This window comes from Oryx dammah, unplaced genomic scaffold (assembly GCF_014754425.2).
Source record: "Oryx dammah isolate SB20612 unplaced genomic scaffold, SCBI_Odam_1.1 HiC_scaffold_20, whole genome shotgun sequence".
Classification (NCBI taxonomy): Eukaryota; Metazoa; Chordata; class Mammalia; order Artiodactyla; family Bovidae; genus Oryx; species Oryx dammah.
This window is the reverse complement of record NW_024070204.1, coordinates 9655948-9680638: the sequence shown is the minus strand read 5'-3', so window position 1 is coordinate 9680638 and position 24691 is coordinate 9655948. Positions and strand designations below refer to the sequence as shown.

Sequence of the window (24691 nt, the reverse complement as noted above, 5' to 3'; positions counted from 1 at the left end):
TGGCTCTGTCATTCTTTTAAATATGGTGCCCTGCCCACCTTCCTCTTGTTTCAGAATCATTCTATCTTTTCTGTAACTTTTTTCTTTGGTAATTAGCTGATGAGAACCTTCCCACATTAGCAGATCCAAGAGGACCAATCATAAGTGTAATTGAGTTAAAGTGAGTGTTTAGAAAAAACTTGTGTTTACAAATTATATTATCTAGATTATTTTCATGGCATCAATGGCTCAACACTTTCCCCCATGAAGTCATTTCCTGTGTCTTGTGCCAGAATTCCAAGAGCCATTATCATTTACAAAGAGCAGTGAACCCAGACACCGACGTGCCCTGGGCTAATGGTGGAGGGTGGCCACTGAGCTGGTTAAGGCTGAAATTTTTAAATAAAACCTTAACATTTGCTCAGCATCAGGAGAATGTCACTGGTATGGTAACAGGCAAGAGGTCTTCCAATTGAAGTGCTTATTTAAAGTGACGAGGGGAGACAGTAAAGCCAGACTCTTCATTGCCAACCTGTGAGCTGCTTTTAATGAGGCTCTGTGGCTGCTCAAAGTGTCTTTGCTGTGTGACCTTTCTATGCAACATTATAATTCTTTCATTTTTTTTAAGTATTACTCCCTTCACCACTAAAGCAGTTAAAGGAAATTTGCACCCAGTGGTACCATTATCCTGTACTCATGCTTATGACAAGCCATCTGGTAGTAGTAAACCAAGAAAAGTCACATGAGGTTACCTGGAGTTGGTGAGAGATGTGTTTAGCTTACCATTTCTGCAGCAAGAGGCATCTAAAAATCCTAACAATGGCATCTCATCATTCAAAACATCTAAAGTGCCTCCATTGGAGGATGCAAAAGGTTTGTCTAAAAGTTTTGAAATAATTTAGCAGTGAAAATCACTCAGTCATGTCTGACTCTTTGCGACTCCATGGACTGTATAGTCCATGGAATTCTCCAGGCCTGAATACTGGAATGGGTACCATTCCCTTCTCCAGGGGATCTTCCCAACCCGGGGACTGAACCCAGGTCTCCCACATTGCATGCAGATTCTTTACCAGCTGAGCCACAAAGGAAGCCCAAGAATACTGGAGTGGGTAGCCTGCCCCATCTCCAGGGGATCTTCCCAACCCAGGAATTGAACGAGGGTCTCCTGCATTGCAGGCAGATTCTTTACCAACTGAGCTATGAGGGAAGCCCAATTTAGTAGAGATGTTAAAATGAACATTTGTGAAAAATATGAATTTTTTTCTATGAATATGCAAATGAAGTGGTTTTACCATAACTGCTGTAACAAATTACCACAAACCTCAGATATGCAGGTTTCTACCCTAATGGCAGAAAGTGAAGAACTAAAGAGCCTCTTGATGAAGGTAAAAGGGGAGAGTGAAAAGCTGACTTAAAACTCAACATTCAAAAAACAAAAAAAAAAACTCAACATTCAAAAAACTAAGATCATGGCATCCAGTCTCATCACTTCATGGCAAATAGATGGGGGGGAAAATGGAAACAGTGACAGACTTTATTTTCTTGCACTCTAAAATCACTGCCGACAGTGACTACAGCCATGAAATTAAAAGACATTTGCTCCTTGAAAGGAAACCTATGACAAACCTAGATAGCATATTGAAAAGCAGAGACATTACTTTGCAGACAAAGGCTGTACAGTCACAAAGCTATGGTTTTTCCAGCAGTCATGTATGGATGTGAGAGTTGGACCATAAAGAAGGCTGAGCTCCAAAGAATAGATGCTTTCAAATTGTGGTGTTTGAGAAGACTCTTGAGAGTGCCTTGGACTAAAAGGAGATCAAACTAGTCAATCCTAAAGGAAATCAACTCTGAATATTCATTGAAAGGACTGATGCTGAAGCTGAAGCTCCAGTACTTTAGCTACCTGATGCAAAGAGCAGACTCTTTGGAAAAGACCCTGATGCTGGGAAAGACTGAGGGCAGGAGGAGAAGGGGCAACAGAGGATGAGATGGTTGGATGGCATCACTGACTCAATGGACATGAGTTTGACCAAGCTCTGGGAGATGGTGAAGGACAGGGAAGCCTGGCCTGCTGCAGTTCATGGGGTCACAGAGTTGGACCCAACCTAACCATTGAACAACAAAAAAGGAGGTTTGGGACAACACAAACGTACGATCTCAGAGTGGTCTACCTCAGCATTCTGGGAAGCTTGGCTGGTTTTTCTTTGCTTCAAGTCTCACAAGTCCAAAATCAAGGTGTCTGCAGGTGGGTTCTTATCAGGACCCTCCGGGGAGAACCTGCTTCCTGGCTCTGCCAGGTCACTGGCCAAATTCAGCTCCTGGCAGCTGTAGACTGAGGGCCTCATTCCCTTGCTGGGTGGAACCTGGGAGGTGTTCTCAGCTAACTGAGGCCACCACCTGGCCTGGCTGGCGGCCCCCTTCCTTCATCCTGCAGAGCCAGCAGGCTCAGGTTCTCTCTCCTCACCTTTCCTAAGCCCTCCCAGCCCCTCTTCAGCTACGTCTGTCGGACTGACTCTTCTGTCTCCCTCTTCTGCTTTCCAGAGCTCACTTGATTACACTGAGTTCAGGAGGATGACTCAGGATCATTGCCTTGTCTTCAGGTCAGCTGATTAGTAACCTTAATTCCATCTGCAAAGCCCCTTCACAGCAGTGACTGGATTAGTGTTTGAGGGTTTGGTTGAACCACCAGAGGGCAGTCATCTTGAAGAGGTTGTTTATTTGGTTTTTTAAGTTTTCATTTTTTTTTTTTTACATTTTATTGGAGTATAGCTGAATTTTTTAGCTTCCCTGATAGCTCAGTTGGTAATGAATCTGCCTGCAATGCAGGAGACCTGGGTTCGATCCCTGGGTTGGGAAGATCCCCTGGAGAAGGAAATGGCAACTCACTCCAGTATTCTGGCCTGGAGAATTCCATGGACTATATGGGGTCACAAAGACACGACTGAGAGACTTTTGTTTATAGCTGATTTGCATGCAATATTGTGTTAGTTTCAGGTGTGATTCAGTGATTCCTTCAGACATATACACAACAGCTCCCAGCTGTGTCTCTTTTCAACCCTATGGACTGTAGCCCACCAGGCCTCTCTGTCCATGGGATTTTCCAGGCAAGAATACTGGAGTGTGTTGCCATTTCCTCCTCCAGGGGATCTTCCTGACCCTGGGATCAAACCCACGTCTCCTGCGTCTCTGCACTGGCAGGTCGTTTCTTTACCACTGTGCCACCTGGGAAACCCTGCCATACATATACATATATATATTCATTCCTTTTCAGGTTTTTTTCTCATCTAGGTTATCGCAGAATATTGAGTTGAGATCTCTGTGCTACACAGGAGGTCCTTGTTGGTTATCTGTCTTATATATAATCGGAGAAGGCAATGGCACCCCACTCCAGTACTCTTGCCTGGGAAATCCCATGGACGGAGGAGCCTGGTAGGCTGCAGTCCATGAGGTTGTGAAGAGTTGGACAGGACTGAGCAACTTCACTTTCACTTTTCACTTTCATGCACTGGAGAAGGAAATGGCAACCCACTCCAGTATTCTTGCCTGGAGAATCCCAGGGATGGGGGAGCCTGGTGGGCTGCCGTCTATGGGATCACACAGAGTCGGACACGACTGAAGCGACTTAGCAGCAGCAGTGTGTGTTCATCCCAAGCTCCTGATTTACCTGGTCCCTTCAGCCCATTTCCCCTTTGGGGAAAGTTTTTTTCATTGTCTGTAAGTTTAGTTTTTGATATCTGTACATCTGTTTCTGTTCCGTAAAGACGTTCATTTGTGTCATTTTTTAAAACTAGGTTCCACATATGAGTGATATCATATGCTAATGAACAGACATCTTTAGAATTTTTCCCTCCCATAACCAAGAAGAAAAAAGCCATAATGATAATGGAAGCAGACAATTAAACTTGAGTTTAAACGAGTTTCTTTGAACAGTTCTGATACCGATTTTTCCAGCACTATTCCTAATTGTGATTAAGACCAGTGCCTAAAGTTGAAAGTCCACATTGGGACTCATCTTTAAAAAGCTGACTCCTGCTTTGTTTTAATAAGTGCTTCAGAAATTTCTTCCCAGAAACTGAAAGATGTTTCAATATATAAGATTAAATGTATTCTCTTCTCCCTTTCAGAGAAAACTTAAAAGGCAAGGGATCATAGTCTTGCTGAATTTTCTCTGTTTTTTTTTTCTTATGCAAATTATATAATGTATTCTTAGTTTTTCCTCCTTCCTGTCCCCCACCACTCCTACACAAGATATTTCCATTCTAAAACAAGAAGAAAAGAGAGTGGTCCAGAGACACCTTCTGTAGTTTTAGTTCATTTTTGGCCAAACAACCATTGGCTCTATTTGTTCATTTCAGTTAGCTTAGGACTATATCGTCATCTCTGGCCGAGGCAACTGGAGTCTGGACTCTGCATCATTTATCATATTCTTTGGCTTCCCCTGTGGCTCAGAGGTTAAAGCATCTGCCTGGAATGCAGGAAACCCGGGTTCGATCCCTGGGTCAGGAAGATCCCCTGGAGAAGGAAGTGGCTACCAACTCCAGTATTCTTGCCTGGAGAATCCCATGGACAGAGAAACCTGGTGGGCTACAGTCCATGGGATCATAAAGAGTAGGACACCATTGAGCAACTAACACTTTCACTTTCGCCCAAATAAAAGACTGCCTAGTGAGTCATCAAAACTTCTAAATCCATGAAATAGCAATTAGAAGAGATGGGTACATTTTAAGAGATTAAAGGGAAAATGTATTTTTATTTTTAATCACTTCCTTCCCATTTGGACATGAGGCTTAAGCAGTTTTGATCTAGGGACTATTTTTGTTAGCATTTTGGTCACAAATTTAAGGAGACATTTTCCAAAAAAGAAATGTAAGAAAACAAACCAAAAAACATGTTTAAAGCAGAAAGGGATGGTTACCAGCAGGCATCTGCCTTGGAGCAACAAAGTAACAGGGGTTTTGCCTTCTGTATCCTGTGGCCCCTTTTTCTAAGCACTTAATGGCACCCCACTCCAGTATTTGTTCCTGGAAAATCCCATGGATGGAGGAGCCTGGTGGGCTGCAGTCCATGGGGTCGCTAAGAGTCGGACACGACTGACTAAGCAACTTCACTTCACTTTTTGCTTTCACGCCCTGGAGGAGGAAATGGCAACCCATTCCAGTGTTCTTTCCTGGAGAATCCCAGGGATGGGGGAGCCTGGTGGGCTGCCGTCTATGGGGTTGCATAGAGTCGGACACAACTGAAGCACTTAGCAGCAGCAACCTTCTCTTGAGTCCCTTGGACTGCAAGGAGATCCAACCAGTCCATTCTAAAGGAGATCGGTCCTGGGTGTTCTTTGGAAGGAATGATGCTAAAGCTGAAACTCTAGTACTTTGGCCACCTCATGCGAAGAGTTGACTCATTGGAAAAGACTCTGATGCTGCAAGGGACTGGGGGCAGGAGGAAAAGGGGATGACAGAGCATGAGATGGCTGGATGGCATCACTGACTTCATGGACATGAGTTTGAGTGAACTCGGGGAGTTGGTGATGGACAGGGAGGCCTGGTGTGCTGCAATTCATGGGGTCTCAAAGAGTCGGACACGACTTAGCGACTGAGCTGAACTGAACTGAACCTTCTCTTGCTGGGCAAGGACAGTGAGACCTCAGCTTAGAGGAATGCGGATGGCAACAGTCTGACAGTAAATACCCAGGGAAAAACCGTATTTGGGAAAGGTTGGGGAATTGCACTGAGATAGAAGGGTTAGCGGAGAAGGCGATGGCACCCCACTCCAGTACTCTTGCCTGGAAAATCCCATGGACAGAGGAGCCTGGTAGGCTGCGGTCCATGGCCTCACGAAGAGTCAGACACAACTGAGTGACTTCCCTTTCACTTTTCACTTTCATGCATTGGAGAAGGAACTGGCAACCCACTCCAGTGTTCTTGCCTGGAGAATCCCAGGGACGAGAGAGCCTGGTGGCCTGCCGTCTATGGGGTCACACAGAGTCGGATACGACTGAAGTGACTTAGCAGCAGCAGCAGCAGAGGGGTTAGAAGCAGAAGGAAGAGGGAAGACCTAGAGTAAGTGCACTTCTTTGCCTCTGATGACATTTAGTGCTTTGAGTTTTTTTATTGTTATTGTGACTCAATGTGGTATCCATCCATCATCAAAGTGATTATGAAAACAAGGAATGCAGCTTGAGGAACATGTACAATCTAGGTGAGGAAGCTTTTAAAAAAATCACACGGATTCCCAGCTTTAATGTGTCTTTGAAGTACAATCTGTTGAAATTTCCTGTAGGTAAATAAACTGAAAGATTACCTGACTGCCTATGGGGAATTAAATTAAGAGATAAATTGGAATGCAAGTTAGAAAGCTGGTTTTCATAATAATTATTAATAATCCGGAACATAATGCCAAATCTTGAAAGTCTTCAAACCCACAATCTTACATTTAAAAGGCAAGTAGCCAATTACCTTCAATCCCTTATTAGTCAGCTTTGTTCTCCTACTTCTTGGAAAACAGAAGACTCAGAATAAACAGAATTGGATGGCCTCGGCATTACTCATTATTTATTTAGCCACGATGCTCACTTTTCTGGAAGCTGCCTGCTGTCTGAAATGAATACTGTGCTTTCTACTTCCCAGTTTCCTGGCATAATAGTATATTAATGTGTTTTAAAGCTCTGGTTTTGTGATGTACCTTAAATCGAGCTAGTCAATGATTGGTTAGCATAAAAAAGAAGAAAACATTGTTCCCATCATGTTTGAACTTCGTTTGCCTGTTGATCCATGACATCTTCTTTTTGCTGTTGTTGCACTTGTAATCGAGGCATTGGCCAGCTCTTGGTTTTGTTCTATGGAAATGCTCCATGCAGTGGTGGTGATGGTGGTACAAAGCCTTGACGGGATGCTGAGGTGCCAGGACAGAGGTGGGATGTGTGGGTCTCCAGTGTGAGATGCATCCTGACTCGGAGTCGATGCTCTAGAAGGAAGAGCCTACCACAAACGTACCCTAGTGAAATGTTTCAGGAGTTAGTGGAATACAGGGCAGGTGGGCATCAATGGCCAGGGGATTGGGCTACCCAGCACTGCTCTAAACTGGAGATGCAGTCGACTTAGAGCCTCAGCTTCTGCCCCGAGTGCTACAAGCTAGAAAACAATTGTGAGTGTTCACAGAGCCCAAAGAATCACAGGCACAATTCGGCTCACAGTTCACCGTTTTAGTCACGCAGCCTTCACCCTTTTCTTCCCTGCAATTTCCTTGTAATTTAGCCCAACGGGAAACTTTGAGCAGACCTTTCATAGAGCACTTAACTCTGTGGCATTCATCAATTTTAATTAGAATCGAGGAGCTGAGACCCTAGGTAGTCCTTGACAGCAATAGGGTGTCTGTTAACTCAGGCATTTCTGGTTCTGCTCTGGGCATCCTTGGAACTGTGAGTGAGGTGTGTGGCTGATTCCAGAAGGCACGTGTCTGGGTAGTCCTGGAAAGGGGCAGCGTGGAATAGTCCCCATCAGAGGGGTTTCCATTCATAGGTGGGGTGGGAGTGTCAGCAGGGGACAGCGAGGCAGTGGGGTTTACTGCCAGTACAGGAGGTAGTTGGTCTTTAGGCCACTGAAGCATTCTGCCTCTGCAGCTCAGCAAAGCAATTTCCAAGCCATCAGTGTCCTGACTTATAAAGAAATTGCCTTCCTTGGGAGAAGACAGCAAGTTGCATAGCAGGAATCCAAGCAGCAGGACTTGGCTAATCTTAAAAATAAAAAAAAAAAAAAGAAAAGAAAAAGGGAAATTGATTTCTCTGGAAATTGTTCTGACTTGACTATAATGAGGTACCCACTTTAAAAACATATGTAGACAGAGAAGTCAAAAGCTTTTCAAGTAAATTCAACCTCCCATTATTCGTACCCAATAAAAGTTTATGGAGGTGAGGCTATTCCTGATGCGGTTCCTACCATTTGGTACTTAGGGTTAGCATTTCAGATGATGTTCTGGGAATTCATTTAAAGCAACGAGGCTGCAGTACAGACTTCACTCAAGCAGAGCTGAGAAGCTGACTCATTTCTCTCCCTACAGTCCACTCATTTCCCACGCAGTGCTGAGTACCAGCCACAGCACTCTTGAATTGTGGTGCTGGAGAAGACTCTTGAGAGTCCCTTGGACTGCAAGGAGATCAAACCAGTCAATCCTAAAGGAAATCAACTCTGCATATTCATTGGAAGGACTGATGCTGAAGCTGAAGCTCCAATACTTTGGTCATCTGATGCAAAGAGCCAATTCATTGGAAAAGATCCTGATATTGGGAAAGATTGGGAGCAGGAAGAGAAGGAGGCAACAGAGGATGAGATGGTTGGATGACATCCCCGTCTTGACAGACATGAATTTGAGCAAACTCCAGGAGATGGTGGAGGACAGAGGAGTCTAGTGTGTGGCAGTCCATGAACAACAACAAAGGGAAGGGGTGTGTGTCTGTGTGTGAAAATTTTAGGGGTGGTGTTGAGAAGAATTCCATTTACCCTTGAGTCAAAGAAGCCAAATGCTGTGTGCCAGTTTCGTATTGCTGCTGTAACAAATTACTACAAGTTTAGTGACTTAGAACAACAAAAATTTATTATCTTACATTTTCTGTGAGTTGAAAATCTAATGCTGGTTTTACTAACTTAAAATCAAGGTGTGACCAGGGTTATGTTCCTTACTAATGGTTCTTGGGAGGGCCTGCTTCCAAGCTCCTTCAGGTTGTTGCCAGAATCGAGTTCCTTGTGACTGTCGGACTGAGGTGTGTGTCTCTTTGCCAGCTGTCAGCTAGGAACCAGCTTCCTCTCTCTTTCACCTTTGCGTGTGGTCCATATGCCACAGAACCAGCAGCAGAGAGGGAGTTGAGTTCTCCTGCTGGGATCTCTCTGACTTCCATTCTGCTGTATCTCTCTGATTCCAGCTAGAGAATGCGCTCTGCTTTTAAGGCTCATGTGATTAGACTGGGCCGATAGAGATCATCCAGGACAGGCTCCCTATTTTAAAGTCTATAACCTTAATTCCATCTGCAAAGTCCCTTTTTCCATGTAAAGTAATCCATTCGGTTTCCAGGGATCAGGACACAGACATCTTTGGGGGCTATTATCTGGTCCATCCCAGTCCACCTTCTGGTCCCCAGAGATCCACATCCACCCCATGTCTTTTCATCCCAACTACAACATCAACTTAAGGTCCTAAATCTCTTCAGCTCAAAAATTCAAAACCAGAATCATCTAATCAGGTGTAGATGAGTAACCATGAAGTGCATGAGTGACCCATAAAGTGTAGCTGCTGGGGAAGAGTTCCTCTCCACCTGTGAACCTATGATTCTAAAGAAACAGCTTATTTGCCCCCAGCATACAGTGTTGGAACAGGCACAGGGTAATAGTTATAGACATTCCACTTCCAGAAACAGAGATGTGGAAAATAAAATGGAGTGCTGAGCCAAAGCAGCTTGGAAACCCAGCCCAGGAAATCCCAGTTGCAAGGTTTCAAAGCCAGGGACTTATCCTCTGTCATCCTTGATTCTGCTCTCTGGGTGAGATGTCAGAAAAAGGCAGCACTAGCAGGAAATGCTTCTAGAAAGAAGTGAGTTCACCAGGCAGGTGCAGGGGAGCCCAAATGTCCCAAGTGTTTACCTGCTTGCTCCTGCTGATCTACACCAGGCAGGAGGAGAGGGTCTGGTGCTACGCTGCCTGGCACTCAGAGCACCCCACCTGGGCTGCCAGCAGCTCAGTGTGGAGAATGTGCCCCACCCCTCCCCCACATCAGGGAGGGAGCAGCTTGAACATCAGGTCTGTGCTGTCGTCTGTGGATTCTGCCTCTCCCCATGCCTGTCCTGGTGGGCTGGCATCAGGACAGTGTGTGGCTTCATATTTCAGTCTTGCCTCCAGACTACCTGTGTTCCTTGAAGTGATCTCAGCTCTGCTGTCTGAAGCCCTCTGGCAGCCCCGTGCCCCTCTTCACACTTGTATAGAGTCTCAGGAACCCAGCCCAGATTTTGCAGAGACCCAGCATCTGGGCTCTGCTAATTATAAACTGGGAGATGAGACAAAGTTGCCTGGTGATCAACAGCCCAGAGTTGTGTAGGGCTGTAGGAAGGATGGTAAGGAATTTTAACAGGGGTGGAACCCAGGGCTCAAGAGGCTGGAGGTGGGCCAGGTATGAGAAGACCTGCAATGGAGACCGGTTATAAATGCCAAGGATCAGGCTGGGTGGAGAAAAGAAGAGAGATGAAAAGATTATAGAATCTACTTTAAGCAGAAATTTCCAAATTACATTCAGTTCAGTTCAGTTCAGTCACTAGGTCATATCCGATTCAGACCCCATGGACTGCAGCATGCCAGGCCTCCCTGTCCATCACCAGCTCCCGTAGTTTACTCAAACTCATGCCCATTGAGTCGGTGATACCATCGAACCATCTCATCCTCTGTCATCCCCTTCTCCTCCCCTTTCTCATCCCCTTCAATCTTTCCCAGCATGAGGGTATTTTCAAATGAGTCAGCTCTTCACATCAGGTGGCCAAAGTATTGGAGTTTCAGCTTCAACATCAGTCCTTCCTATGAATATTCAGGACTGATTTCCTTTAGGATGGACTGGTTGGATCTCCTTGCAGTCCAAGGGACTGTATCAACTGACAATTTGATCAAGATTATAGTGATTATTTCTAGGAAATAGATATTACAGTATCATTGTGCTTTTTTTTTAAGCAAAATATCTACAAGGCTTTGTTTCAGTGTTAACTTTTATGCATAGAAATTTTGCTGTACCAGCTTCTAGCCAGACATGGAAATCACCTCACTCAAAATGAGTAGAAGATGGTTTAAGTACAGCAGGAGGGGAGGAATTTTGTAGGCTGGACACTGGCTGTTTATCAGACCCTTATGCAGTCACTTATATAGGACCATAACTACAACCAGTGACCAACACACAAGGTTATTGGAATTTTCATTTTTAAACAGTGAAATGCACAAGAATAGTAAATTTCGTGTTGGGGCAGGGGGTAAAAATCAAAGGTAATCTTCTAAAATGTTTCACTCTATCAGGAATAAAAGTGGAAACCAACCCCAAAGGCTTATAGGATGCTCTTAGCCATTGAAAGAGAGACATGTTCACACCTCAGTTCACTTAAAAATATTAACCTCAAAAATATGATGCCTCATCCTACTGCAGGCACTGTGGTACCTTCCTGCCCGCCTGCCCACCCTGCATCACTGGAGAGGGGGTAGGGGGAGATTTAGGTGTGTGTCCTGATCACTTCTTTGTCCCTCTTGGGACCTCATTAGTCTTTCTCATTTCTCAGTATATGACACATTTTCTTATTGTAGCCTGTTAATCACTTTTTAAAAATTTTGGCAGAGACTGGACTAAAATCAAACAGAAACTCAAACAACATTAGTATTGAAAAGGTATGATGTTGACAAAGTTATTAATTCTTGATGTCTCCCACTGGCTGGCCCTGCCCATTCATTGATGACTAGTGAAAATGGGGCTGATCATAGTGATGCTTATTTGTGAATTAGGAGGCAGCCATTCCCGTTGTAAAGCTACTCCAAGGAAAGACTGAGTATTCATGGGTAAGGAAAAGGGGCAGAGGGTGTTTGAGACTAAGCTGCACATGAGCTGTCCGTCTCTACAGCTGTCCTTTCAAGTCTAACTTTCTGTCATTCTGTCTTTGGAAGCATGACCTCAACAAAGTAGGGGAAAAGGCAGTCATTCATTGCACTCAGCACTTTTCTGACCAAAGAGGTCTGACTGGGCTCTAACAGCATCAGAACTCAATGTGGTGAAAATCACTTCTGGATATAAAATTGCTCTCCTGCAAAGGCTGTCCTTTTAGTAATAACACCAGTGTGCCTGTCACCACTTCTTTCATAGAAAGATGTCTTCCTCCCTCCCAGGGATGCTACCAGGAAAGGGTTGGCCACCCCAGGGTGGAATCTCTAACACTTTACATAAAAATGCTGCCCACATTTGCTCAGTTACATTGTCTGAGGCACTGAGGAGTTTTGCTTATATTTCAAGATCAGCAAATGCCAAAACTTCTAATTTTCATTGAATAACCTTTCCCAGTGGTGTTAGGTTAAAACGCTGATAGATCCTCTTTAAACATGTCTGCAGAACTTTTTTGATATTAAAGAAACCATGAATGTTCAATAGCCTTTTGGAATTAAATATATTTTATTTTGATTTAATTCCTAAAAAATGTAGTCCATGTTGTATGTCGAACTCGAAGCCCCTTGCTTTTCTCTCCTTCACCAACCTGGGTTTTGTTCTGACGTCTCCACTTTTACCACCCATGGGGCCTTGGACACCCCATCTGAGCCTGCCTTTCTCATCTGTAAAACAGAATGAAATGTAACAGGGAAGGATGTTGGGAAAGGAAATGCGAATAGTTGTGTCAATTATCGCGTGGTTCACAGACTCAGAATCAGCCACATGGCAAGCTCCAGCAAAGAACAGTGCCCTCCCCAACCAAACCCCAGCCCCACCCCTAGAACTGCAGTAACGTTGTTACGGAGTCTAAGCTCTCCCTGCTCACCACAGGAAAGGCCAGTGAATCTGAGAGAGGAGGTGTTGAGGCAAGGAATACAGCTTCATCTGGAAAGCCAGCTGACCGAGAAAATGGCAGACTAAGGTCTCAAAATAACCATCTTGCCAGAATCTGGATGCCAGATTCTTTTATAAATCAGAGATGGGGGGAGGCAAGGAAACAAAGTAAAAAAAAGGCCATTAATCTTGCAAAGCCTCAGCAGGGGGAATGTGTTAATTACTTTCTTCCAGCCATCTACAGGTGGATAGGATTCTAACAGTCAGGCAAAGCGCCCCACTCTCAGAGGCAGGCCATCATGTATGATTATAATAACAAAAAATGGCAAAAAAAAAAAAAAAAGAAAAGAAAAGAAAAAACAGGATTAAAGTCAAAGTAACAGGTCTGGCATGGATGAGTCAAAATTGACTCTTCCCCGTTACAGCTCTGATTTAGTGTAAATCTTCAATGTCAGCATCACCAAATATGCCAATTATCCAATTCAACCTATGATGCCAACATGGGGCCCAACTGTCTACATGAACACACCCTCCAGGAGATTCTACTGCTACATAGCTTGAGAATTATTGCCTTGCCTGGATCATTATCTCTTTTCTTCACCCTTCCCCACAGTTCCTAAACTTTTCAGCCTCTTTGTGCCTTCCGTTTCCTCACCGCCTCCAGCCTCCCTCCAGTAGGCTGTGCTGTCTGTAAATCAGTTGCTGCAAAAGTTTTCTGTGCTTCCATCACTTCCGTTGTGTCTGACACTTTGTGACGCTATGGACTTCCAGGCTTCCCCATCCATAGGACTGTCCAGGCAAGAATACTGGAGTGAGTTGCCACGCCCTCCTTCAGGAGATCTTCCCGACCCAGAGACTGGACCCTCGTCTTAAAGTCTCCTGCTTTGGCAGGAAGGTTCTTTACCACTAGCGCCACCTGGGGAAGCCCTGCAAAAGTTTTCGGCTAGAATCAAATCCTGGCCATGGTTGGGAGAAGAAGAAGGCCTTCTCAGGTGGAGGGGTGATAAAAGCACTCAGGAGATTCACCTTTGTCTGGATCGTCTGATGTCCTTTGTGGGACTGGAAGTTCACTCCCCTCCCAGCTGTGCATTCCATTAAAGAGGCCCCTCTGTTGCCTTTAGCTCAGCTTGTGCCATTGTGGGAAGGAGCTTGGGCCACTCCTACATAAAAGGTGCCATGGGTATTCTGATGACTAAATTCTCAGAGAAATCTCTGTGTCCTTAGAGTAAACTTCTAGAATTTTCCTCTATCAGGGCCAAGGCAGATATATATTTTTGATACAGGTGAAATTAGACCTCTAAGATATGTCAGCAAGTTGGAAACTTTGTCTTTGAAAAGTATTTCAGACTTTTCAAAGCAGAACAGCCCTTTGAATCAAAGAGCTTCTTATTCCCTGGTCGATTGTAACAGAAGCAGAACTTGGAGACTTTTACAAAGTCTCCTTTCTTAGTGGTCACAGGACTCTCGTGGACCACGTGTTCAGAATTCTGCATTCTCTGTTTTGATGCAGATATCTGTGGCTCATCCAATTCTAGAATCCATTTGTGGAGGCCATTCCCCCCTCATTAAAACTACACTCTTGGTAAACCTTCTGAAAGGCTAGCAAAGTGTTTTCATTAAAACTTTGAAAGGAAGGGACTTCCCTGGCGATCCAGTGGTTAAGACTCTGGCCTCCCAATGCAGGGGACACGGGTTGGATTTCTGGTCATGGCACAAAGATCCCGCGTGCTGTATGTCGTGGACTAAAGGACAAACAAATGAGAAGAGGTGGGCATGGAAGAACGTTCTTTCGGTGGCCACTGTGAAGGGTGCTGATACATCCTTTTGCTTTGCAGGAATGTTAGTTCAGCCGGAGAGGAGGCCCGCAGGAGAATGCGGGAATGTGATGGGCTCACGGACGCGCTGCTTTATGTGATTCAGTCTGCGCTGGGGAGCAGCGAGATCGATAGCAAGGTTTGTCGTATTTGCATAGATGAAGCGTCTTAGAGAACAAAGATTCCCATGGGGATCAAACAATGACTAATAAGGATGGAGAGTTAATGCAACACTTAATACTTTCACTCTGAAATCTGTATTGACTTTTAATCCTAGCCTAGAACTAGACACTTAATGCTTGATTAGTAGCAAGTAAAAATTTAGATTACATTACTCCAGCTACAGGTGTTCCAGATGAGTGTATAAACTTTCACATAGCAAGTTGCCCATGAGTTTCTAGCTTCATTTTCTAAAATCCACTGGCAAAAAGAAAAATAAATATTCAAGCTACCTGGGATTTAAATAATCCTATGTTCTTACCAGATAGCTTTTGAACAGCTTAATACTGCCCAGTGCCACTTCAAGAATGCCCAGTGAAGTCTAAATAAATGCTGCCAAAATGCTGCATAAACAAGCCTGTCAAAACATTGATCAGCAGTGTCTCTTCAATGTGTTAGTTCACAAACCAAAATAGAATTGGGTGGATTTTTGACAGTGTTTGGGCTATTTTGTTTTGTCTTGTCTTTTGGCTTAGTTTGGGTTCACTGTACATAAAAAATTTATAATTTCATAATATCCTGATATAAGCACAGACTTTACTGATACTTTAAAGTAACGCACGTGATGAATATGACACCTTAGTAAGACCTTTCTCAGGGCCACTCTCTCAATATTTCAGTCCACTTCTTTGCTGTGGACTGTCCTGTGGACTATAGGGTGTTGGGCAACATTTCAGGTCTCCATCCACTAGATGCCAGTACCTTCCTCCCTCAGTCCCAATTGTGACAAACAAAAATGTCTCCTGACATTTCCAGATGCGCTGTGGGGAGCCAAAAACTGGCCCTGGTTGTGAACCAAAGCCCAATCCCACCATCTGTTTGTTTTTTAACATATATAAGCATGTGCATTGGTTTATTGATATTACATAAGATATTACATAATCAAAATATAGTAAGTCCTAGGCAATACACATATTCATGAAGTAAAATAGTTAATATTGCACAGGACACAATTTATTAATTGTACATAGCACTCTGTCAAATGATTTCGGTCAACATGTTTATCATAATCAATGTCCAGAGCTGAATCAGCAAGCCATGAGAAACCATCCACCCACACAATACATGTCTGCCTCTGGCTCCAGGCCCTTCAATCATTGAGGTTTCTGTAAATAAACTGTGTCTGCCATCTGGTTCTTACTTCAAGACCATCTCACCTAAAATTGGCATGCTTTTCTCTTAAGACATCTTGATAAACCCATGATTTTTAATGCTAACTCTTCACTGGAATTGCCTTTGGAGCATTTGATAAATGCGTGTGCCTAGACCCCTTCACAGCCTACCTGAATCCAGATGTTTAGCTCTTATCTCTGATTTCTGTTCCTCTGGAAGTTCATCAGGTGATTCCATGTGCATCTTGGATTGAAAAACCCACCTTAGTAGATACAGCTTTAAAATAGACTCTAGTCGGGGACCCAGCACACTGTAATTTAGTTGTTTTAGTTGTAAGGTCAGATAAAGAACAAGTAAGAGTGATTTTATCCATTTAGGTACTCTGTGGTATGGGGAGATTTAGCATGGCACTTCTCAACCTTGCCTGCACATTGGAGTGACTGACAAATTTAGAAAATTACTGATGGGGGAGCCCTACTCCCATGGACCAGAAGTCCCTGGTACTTCTGGGACTCAAACCCTTTGAGTACTAACTGAATCCAATTATAAACTGGTTGTTATCTTATCACTGCCTGTTAGTGACATTTGCAACCATTCATTTACTGTGTGCATGACATCAATATCCAAAGTGAAATATGATAGAAAAGATTTAATCAACCTCTCTTGTAAATGCCCTTAACAGCCATTGTAGACCTTTTAATATCACTGACGGGAGAATTAAGTCTCTAAAGAAGGGAACAGTCAAGATGTCTTGAGTATTTGTAGAGACCTGCTAACACAAGACACACAGGATTTTTTAAAAGAGCTACTCAAGGTAATTCATAATTCATGGAAGCTGCAATGCCAAGGATCTTTAATATTCAGAGTGGTAAATACTAAGGCATGGGGGCTTTAAGCCTTATGGATACCAAGCAATCTTTAATACTGTCTGGGCCTTCTAGCTGACAATAAAATATGAGTCTTGCCCTGGTCTCATAATACCATCGTGGTGGGTAAGGCAACCTTCATGAGTGTGGTCCAAAATCAGAGTGCTGTGAGGCACACACAGCTTTTTTCTGATGCGTCAGAGGACGAGACTCCTCAAACTCTTGAGAGACCTTGAAGATTCTCTTTGTTAGTGACCACATTTCCCCACAAAGTGGAAACTGGAAAAATGAAGACCATTTAGGGGTGGTGTCAGAAGACTCAGATATGCCTTGAAATAAAGCCATTTGCAGCAACATGGAGGATCCCAAGGTGATCCGACTAAGTGAAAAATGTCAGAGGAAGACAAATATATGACATTGCTCACATGTAGAATCAAAAAAATAATACAAATGAACTTATTTACAAAAACAGAAACATGTTCATAGAAAACAAACTTATGGTTTGAAGTGAAAAATTTTTGGTTACCAATAGGGAAAGGTTGGTGTGGGGGATAAATTGGGAGTTTGGGATTGACATGTACACATCACTATATTGAAAATAAATAATCAACAAGGACCTACTGCATAGCACAGGGAACTCTGCTCAATATTCTGCAATGACCTAAATAGGAAAAGATTTGGAAAAAGAGTAGATGCCTGTCTATGTAGAGCAGAATCACTTTGCTGTATACCTGAAACAAAGACATAGTTGTTCACCAACTATGTTCCAATATAAACTAAAAATTAAAAGAAAAAAAAAAAAGGGAGCTCAGCTATTCCTGATTGAGTATCCAGAGCACCCAGAGTGGCCCCAGGAGTGTCCTGGAAAATGTATCATCTCCTTCTCCCTATGACCAGAGGACAGGACCTGAGTGACCTCAGCTTCAAGACAAGGAGGACCGTTAGAGCTGTTGAGCAGGTCAAATGTGATAAATTACTTGACAGTGCTGTGCTGGCCAGAAGGTGCTGTTGAGTGTTAACGTATTATTATTGCCCCATCATTTTTCCACTCAGCCCTCTGCTCGGCCACTTCTAAGCTTTCACAGTGGCAAGCTGGAGGAGGGAAAAATGTGTGCAAGCTGTCTTTGAGGCCACTGGAGTTAATGAGTCAAAGAGCCTGGATGCTACACACGCGCTCAGCTCAGCTCCTGTAACAGGGATGGTTTGTTGAATGCCTAACATATGGTGGCGCATTCTACAAACGGCTTCCAAATTAGCCCTTTCTAATAGAAAATGAGGACTCAAAATGACCCTGGTGACGCAGAGGAACTGCCAAAAGCTCTGTTGACAGTGATGGTTATTGAAACCCAAACCACCAGCTGCCACACGCCTTCTGCTGGTATCCCCAAGAAGGGCAGTGGCTGTTCTCTTTTTCTTCCTGCCCTTACGGGAAAAGCCCTTGACTTGGTCACCCTCCCAAACCAGGCTTAAGGAGAGAGGAGTTCAACCTCTGGGACTACCCCTGTTCTGTCCCTCTCTGCCATCTCCTGTCTCTCTTCCCCACCTCATGAAAGTGAAAAGTGAAAGGAAAGGTCGTATCCGACTCTTTGGAGACCCCAGGCTATACAGTCCATGAAATTCTCCAGGCCAGAATACTGGAGTGAGTAGCCTTTCCCTTCTCCAGGGGGATCTTCCCGACCCAGGGATTGAACCCAGGTCTTCCGCGTTGCAGGCAGATTCTTTCCTAGCTGAGCCACCAGGGAAGCCCAAGAATACTGGAGTGGGTAGCCTGTCCCTTCTCCAGGGGATCTTCCCAACCCAGGAATCAAACCAGGGTCTCCTGTGTTGCAGGGGGATTCTTTACCAACTGAGCTATCAGGGAAGCCCCATCCCCCCTCCTAGCCCCCCCCACTTTCTCCCTCTTGTCTCTCTCTGCATCCGGCTTCTCCCCAAGACGTCACTCAGCCTCAGGTAGGTTATAAAGCACTTCTCGAAACTGCGGATGTATTCCGCAGTCATCATTTGTTAAACAGAGGCATGGATGTGCCCCCAGGGAAGGCGAACAAGAGGGTGAGAAAGAAGTTTATTCTCCCAGGTCTTTGATGTAAGAAAAATCATTCTGAGCTGATTTGAAAATCGTTCTGACTTATGCCACAACATTTTCCTTTCAGGGAGAGACTGCTTGCTCTCTCTCTCGAGCGTCGTCCTGTGTTTACCTGCTTTCATACTGATTCCTTTTTTTGATGCTGAGAGGATGCTTGAAATAGAAAAATCAAGTTGACTGAAAGCCTGTGGGATTAGCAGCCCATGAAACCTTGAAAAGCTGACCCGAAAGGTCTGAAATTGCAAAGGCTCCAGAAATACACCCTGAAAACTGGTTTTCCTGCTTGACTTTTCATGCCTCCAGTAGTCGGGTCAAAGTTACATGCTGCCTTTTACCAGATTCCCATAAGTGGGAGCAGTGCAGGATCTGAACTCTGGCAGTCCCCTCCCCATTTCCAGTCCCAGCCCAGGACTAGAGAAAATGGTACAGTCTCTATAGTGGCTAGTGTGCTCAGTTACCAACAGCCTCAGACCTCGTTCCCTTTGTCTCTAAAATGGAACCATGTTCCTTTCCTTGAATGGTGGCTGTCACGTAGTTGATGCCTGAAAAGTGACAGGCAAGTTGGCATACTTTTAAAAAGAAAACCTATCTCTTCTTTTTCAGATTTTGTACACCTGAAAATAACATGACCTTGTAAATCAACTATAATTCAAAGAATGCTTAAGCTTAAAAAAATAATAAAACTTAGTTGGGCTTCCCTGGTGGATCAGCTGGTAAAGAATCCTCCTGCAATGCAGGAGACCTGGGTTCGATCCCTGGGTTGGGAAGGTCCTCTGGAGAAGAGAAAGGCAACCCACTCCAGTATTCTGGCCTGGAGAATTCCATGGACTGTATAGTCCATGGCGTCGCAAAGAGTCAGACACAACTGAGAGACTTTCGTTTTCACTTTCCACCATTATTTTGTCCTTTTTAAAAATTGGAGGGACTTCCCTGGTAGTCTAGTGGTTAAGACTCCACCTTGCAGTGCAGAGGACTTGGGTTCGTTCCCCAGTTGGGAAACTTAAGATCCCTTGTGCCAAAGGGTATCTGAGCTCTCGAGCTGAAAATGCTGAGCCCCGTACTTCACAGCCTTACACACCACAGCAAGGATTCTGTGTGCCACAACCAAGACCCCACACAGCCAAATAAATAAATGAATATTTAAGAAGGGAAAAGGCCAAATATTTTTTTCAATTAAAACAGTAAAAAAATTTTTTTCTGAAAATTGGGTATATTTTTTCCCCCTCTTCCCTCGGTTGCTCAAATCCAGAACAAAGGTCAAAAAGTTGATGCCCTGGACTAAATGTTTGATTCCTCCAAGATTTATATGTTGAGACTTCATCTCCAACGTGGCAGTGGGGACTTTGGGAGGAAATGGAAGCACTGAGAGATTGAGCACTTTGATCAGGGTCACATGGCTCATTAAATGGTGGAGCCAAGACTCCATCACGGTCCCATTAACTCTAGGTCACAAGCTCTGCACATTCCACAGAGGGACCGTCTCCACCTTTGTTGGTGATATAAATCCTTGTATAGCACTTGCTGTGTGCCAGAAACTCTTCTCGGTACGTACGTACTGGGTCAGTTTCCTGTTTATGCTGTAGCAAATGGCCACAAACATGGTGGTCTAAAAACACAAACCTGGGCTTCCCTGATAGCTCAGTGGTAAAGACTCCACCCGCCTATGCAGGAGACACTGTTCGATCCCGGGTCCAGAAAGATCCCCCATGCCGAGGAACAGCTAAGCCTGTGTGTAACTAGTAAGCAGGTGCTCTGGAGCCTGGGAGCCACAACTGCCAAAGCCTGTATCTAGAGCCCGTGCTCCACAACAAGAGAGGCTCCCACACGGAAAAGCCCTGCAACTCGAGAGTAGCCCCCACTTGTTGCAACTTGAGAAAAGCCCATGCATCCACGAAGACCCAGCACAGCCAAAAATAAATTTAAGAAACACAAACTTATCATCTTACCATTTTAGAAGTCCGGAATTGTCTCTTTTTTTCTTTTCTTTTCCTTGTTTTAAATGTGGACCATTTTTAAAGTCTTTAGTGAATTTGTTTTAATATTGCTTCTGTTTTGTTTTGTTTTGTTTCCTTTTGGCTGAGAAGCATGTGGGATCTTTGCTCCCTCACCAGGGATCAAACCCATAGCCCCGGCATTGGATTGGAAGGTGAAGTCTCAAGCAGGAATCAGACTAGAGCACCAGGGAAGTTCCCAGAATGGGTCTAGTAGGGGTAAAATCAAGGTGTCGACAGGGCTGCATTCCTTCTGGCAACTGTAAGGAAGCATCTGTTTCCTTGTCTTTAACAGCTTCCAGAGGATCCCACATTCCTTGGCTCGTGGCCCCTTCCTCCATCTCTAAAGCCAGATCCCATCCTTCTCACACAGTTTCACTCTCTCTGCCTCCCTCTCTTGCTCACAGGACCCTCATGATTCCATGGGCCCACCTGGACAATCCAGGATAATCTGCCATCCAAAGGTCCACTGATGAGTACCCTCAATATCCTCCATCCCATAACCTAACGTATTCATATTTTCCAAATGTGGACATCTTTGGAGCAGAGAGCTTTATTCTGCCTATCACATATATATTCTCTAATTCCCCTAATCCACACAGCAGCCTATTGGCCGCTACTTTGACCATCTTACAGAGGAGGTTATGGGGGGATTGTCCAAGTGACACGTCCAGTAGTCAGAGACCTAAGGTTCTACAGATGTCCAGCTCTTCCCACGTCCCTAATCACTGCTTAGCTCTTGTGCTTAGGAAATAGGAGCACCAGCAATCTTGAAGAAAATCAGTAGGTTGGAAACTATATGTCCCCAGATGACCACAGAACCTGGCTTGCCTGGAATAAGTGGTTTGCACCTCTTGCCCTGTATTCCTCCCAGAAAGTACCCTTGTTGTTCAGTCACTGAGTCATGTCCAACCCTTTGTGACTACAGCATGCCGGGCTCCCCTGCCCCTCACTAAGAAAGTGCCCTGGTAGATAGTAAAAGTGTCACCCTCCCAGAGCTAACACAAATCCAATTATCCTTGCTTTCAAAGGTTCTGAGCCTTAGTCCCCAGATGGCTGTTGTCTGTAAGTGGACGCCACTTGGGACCACACCCGGATATGGATTCTTTCTTGCTCACAAGTGAATTTCAGTCAACAACGATAGCTGTTTATCAGGAAGTCTTATTGCTAAGTGGTTTCTTTGAGGGGAGGAAAGATCTTCAGACTTTTCCAAGCTTCTCTAAATTCTTTCCATTGTGGCTGTCAAGGGAGCCTTTAGGAGCCACGGTTAAATGCATCCAAAGAAAAAAATGTCTGTATGAAGATGGATGGCTTTTGCGGGTGGAGGAGTACTGGTTAGTTTTTGTTCATTCCTCATTTTTTGTTTTGTTTTGGTTTTTGTTTTTATTCTCCAGACCGTTGAAAACTGTGTGTGCATTTTAAGGAATCTTTCGTACCGGCTGGCAGCAGAAACGTCTCAGGGACAGCACATGGGCACCGATGAGCTGGACGGGCTGCTCTGCGGTGAGGCCAATGGCAAAGATGCGGAGAGTTCCGGGTGCTGGGGGAAGAAGAAGAAGAAAAAGAAGTCCCAAGATCAGGTGATATTGGTGACTCGCAGCTGCATGCAATTATCCCCTCCCTAGTTGCAGCCTGGTGGTTTTGTCTGTGTCTGCAGGTACAGAGCTCTGTGACTCTAGCACTCGGTCAAATCGCTCTTGCATCGGCACCATTTTCCCTTGGGGATTTCACAGCTGAGACAGTGGAGCATTAAATGATTCCCCTCATGTTCTCCAGCCAAGCCAAGATAGGAAATTTCAAAAAGAGGAAGAGGCCCTTGAGTCCCGGGCAGGCTCTGAGTTGTCAGCTCACAGAATCGAGTCAGATGCAGACGCAGATTCTTCTGTGTCAGCTCGCACATCTATTGAGGTCTTCAGGCGGGTGCCTTGCAGGTGGAACAGTTGCACAGAATAGGTGTGGTCTGAGAAGGGAAGCTGAGGAGAGAGCCACAAAAAACCCAACATATTTTATAGCTCTTTGGGGAACTTTCGGATATGCAGTCTTGCACTCATTGGTGGGAAATGGAGTGATTCATAGCCCTTCCAAACAGAATGACATTAGAAGCTGGACCTGGAGGGACAATTCTGATGAACTCAGAAAGCTGTCCAGCTGGAGAGACCTCTCCAAAATGAAACAGCCTTTACCTCGGCCAGCTGTAAGTCGGTTGGTTGCCCTGCAGTAAAGGCCCATGGGCTATGACTGTCAGCTTTGGCAGCATCAAAAAGGCCTCCACCCCTCTTCTGGGAGCCCCTCTGGGAGGCAGAACCCCTCACCCACCAGGCCCCCAAATAAGGGAGTAATGTGAAAAAGCACCCATCCTGTAGTTGCTGGAAACCCCTGCTACTGAGGTTTCCTGTCTCCTCTGACACCATGGTCACGTTCCCAACCTCGCCCTGCACACTGTGGTCATATCTCCAGCTCCTCAGGGTCCTATGGACCCAAGATCTGAGTGTTCTCAGGAGTGGATGATTGAGAAAGTAGAATGGAATCCCCAACACGCCCCCTTGCCGGGTTTTTAATCAAAATAAATATGCAAAAGTATCTGTTTACATCACAGCATACTATTTTCTAAACTGCTTTTGAAATCGTTTTACTTTGAGTGAGTGTTAAAGGAACTATTTTATTGAGTCAGGATTAATGGAAATGCATCCTGAAATATAATTCCTACATGTAACCCAAATGTGTCAGCATTAGCATCTCTGTAGGCTCCAGTTCTGGAGCTGTTTGCAGTCCCTGAGGGCTGCTCCAGGTCCTTCTACAGCTTCTGTAACTGTGTGTTCCCATTTAAACTTACCTCTAATTTAGGAGACACAGGCTCTTTGCCTTTGGCTGTGACCTTCCACTCTGAGAAGCAAACCCCTAACGCTGCTTTTTCTCCTGTCCTGGGTCAGTGTTCTGTGTCTTGCATCTCTCCCTGATTCACAGGAGCTTTTGCCTTTGGGGAGGATTGAATGGTGGATCTTTAAAAAGAAATTAATATTTATTTATGTGCCTCGTGTCCGGTCTTGGTTGCAGCATGCGGTCTCCGGAGTGCGGGCTGAGTAGTTGCAGAGCACGAGCTTAGATGCCTCACAGCGTGTGGGCTCTTAGTTCCCCAACCAAGAGTCAAACCCATGTGTGTGCATTGCCAGGCAGACTCTGGATCACCAGGGGAGTCCCTGAGCTGGGGTTCTTGATTTAACCACTCAGAGCTCTCCCACCAGGGGAATGGACCAGCTGGCCGGCACCTACCACATACCAGGTGTTATACGAAGGGATGTCCAGCACTTCAGTTATCCCGCCTGGTACTTCTGGGCACCAGACCATGATGAGTTCTGAACATGTTCAGTATCAAAAAAGTTAAAGATGGCTGAACAAAGGTTTATGCATTCTTCTCTTGGTTTCCTTTGAGGCACTGTATATCATGGGGCCCAGTCCCTACATTGCTTTACCCTGGGAAGCAAGCTTAGTAAATCCGTAAGGAAGAAAAGCCTACATGTGAGAATATAGTGGTCTCCAATCTGCCCTGTGGTCATTGTCACCTGAGTCTTACATGTACCCTAATGACTCAGAACCTCTGGGATGGATGGGCCCAGGCAACTTTGGAAATCCAATTTGTGAAAGTCCAATGATATGGCTTCCCAGGTGGCACAGTGGTAAAGAATCATCCTGCCAGTGGAGGAGATGCAAGAGACATGGGTTCAATCCCTGGGTCAGGAAGATCTCCTGGAGAAGGAAATGGCAACCCACTCCAGTATTCTTGCCTGGGAAATCCCATGGACCAAGGAGCCTGGCAGACTACAGTCCATGGGGTTACAAAACAGCTGGACACAACTAAGCACACATACACAGTAATATGATGTTAGCCTTGGCCAAGAAGAGAGAGAGAGAGAAAAGGAGAAAGAGAGGGAGAGAGAGAAAGAAAGGGAGAGAGGTGGGCGGAAAGGGGGGTGGAGAGAGAGGGAAAGAAAGAGAGAGAAAAAGAAAGAAGAAAGAGAGAGTATGGGAGTGATGGCGGGAAAGAGAGAGAAAGGAAGAGAGGAAGGAAGGAAAAAGGAAAGGGAGAAA

At 44.8% G+C, this 24691-nt stretch overlaps 1 protein-coding gene across 2 annotated transcripts in view; it reads left to right on the top strand.

The window, feature by feature from the left end:
* CTNND2 (catenin delta 2) overlaps nt 1–24691 on the top strand; it is a 1103557-nt gene that overhangs the window by 932972 nt on the left and 145894 nt on the right. For both annotated transcript variants that reach the window (XM_040262515.1, XM_040262516.1), the window contains 2 exons: nt 14355–14472; nt 22000–22185. In XM_040262515.1, the coding sequence (XP_040118449.1) occupies nt 14355–14472; nt 22000–22185 (304 nt within the window). The remainder of the gene's footprint in view (nt 1–14354; nt 14473–21999; nt 22186–24691) is intronic.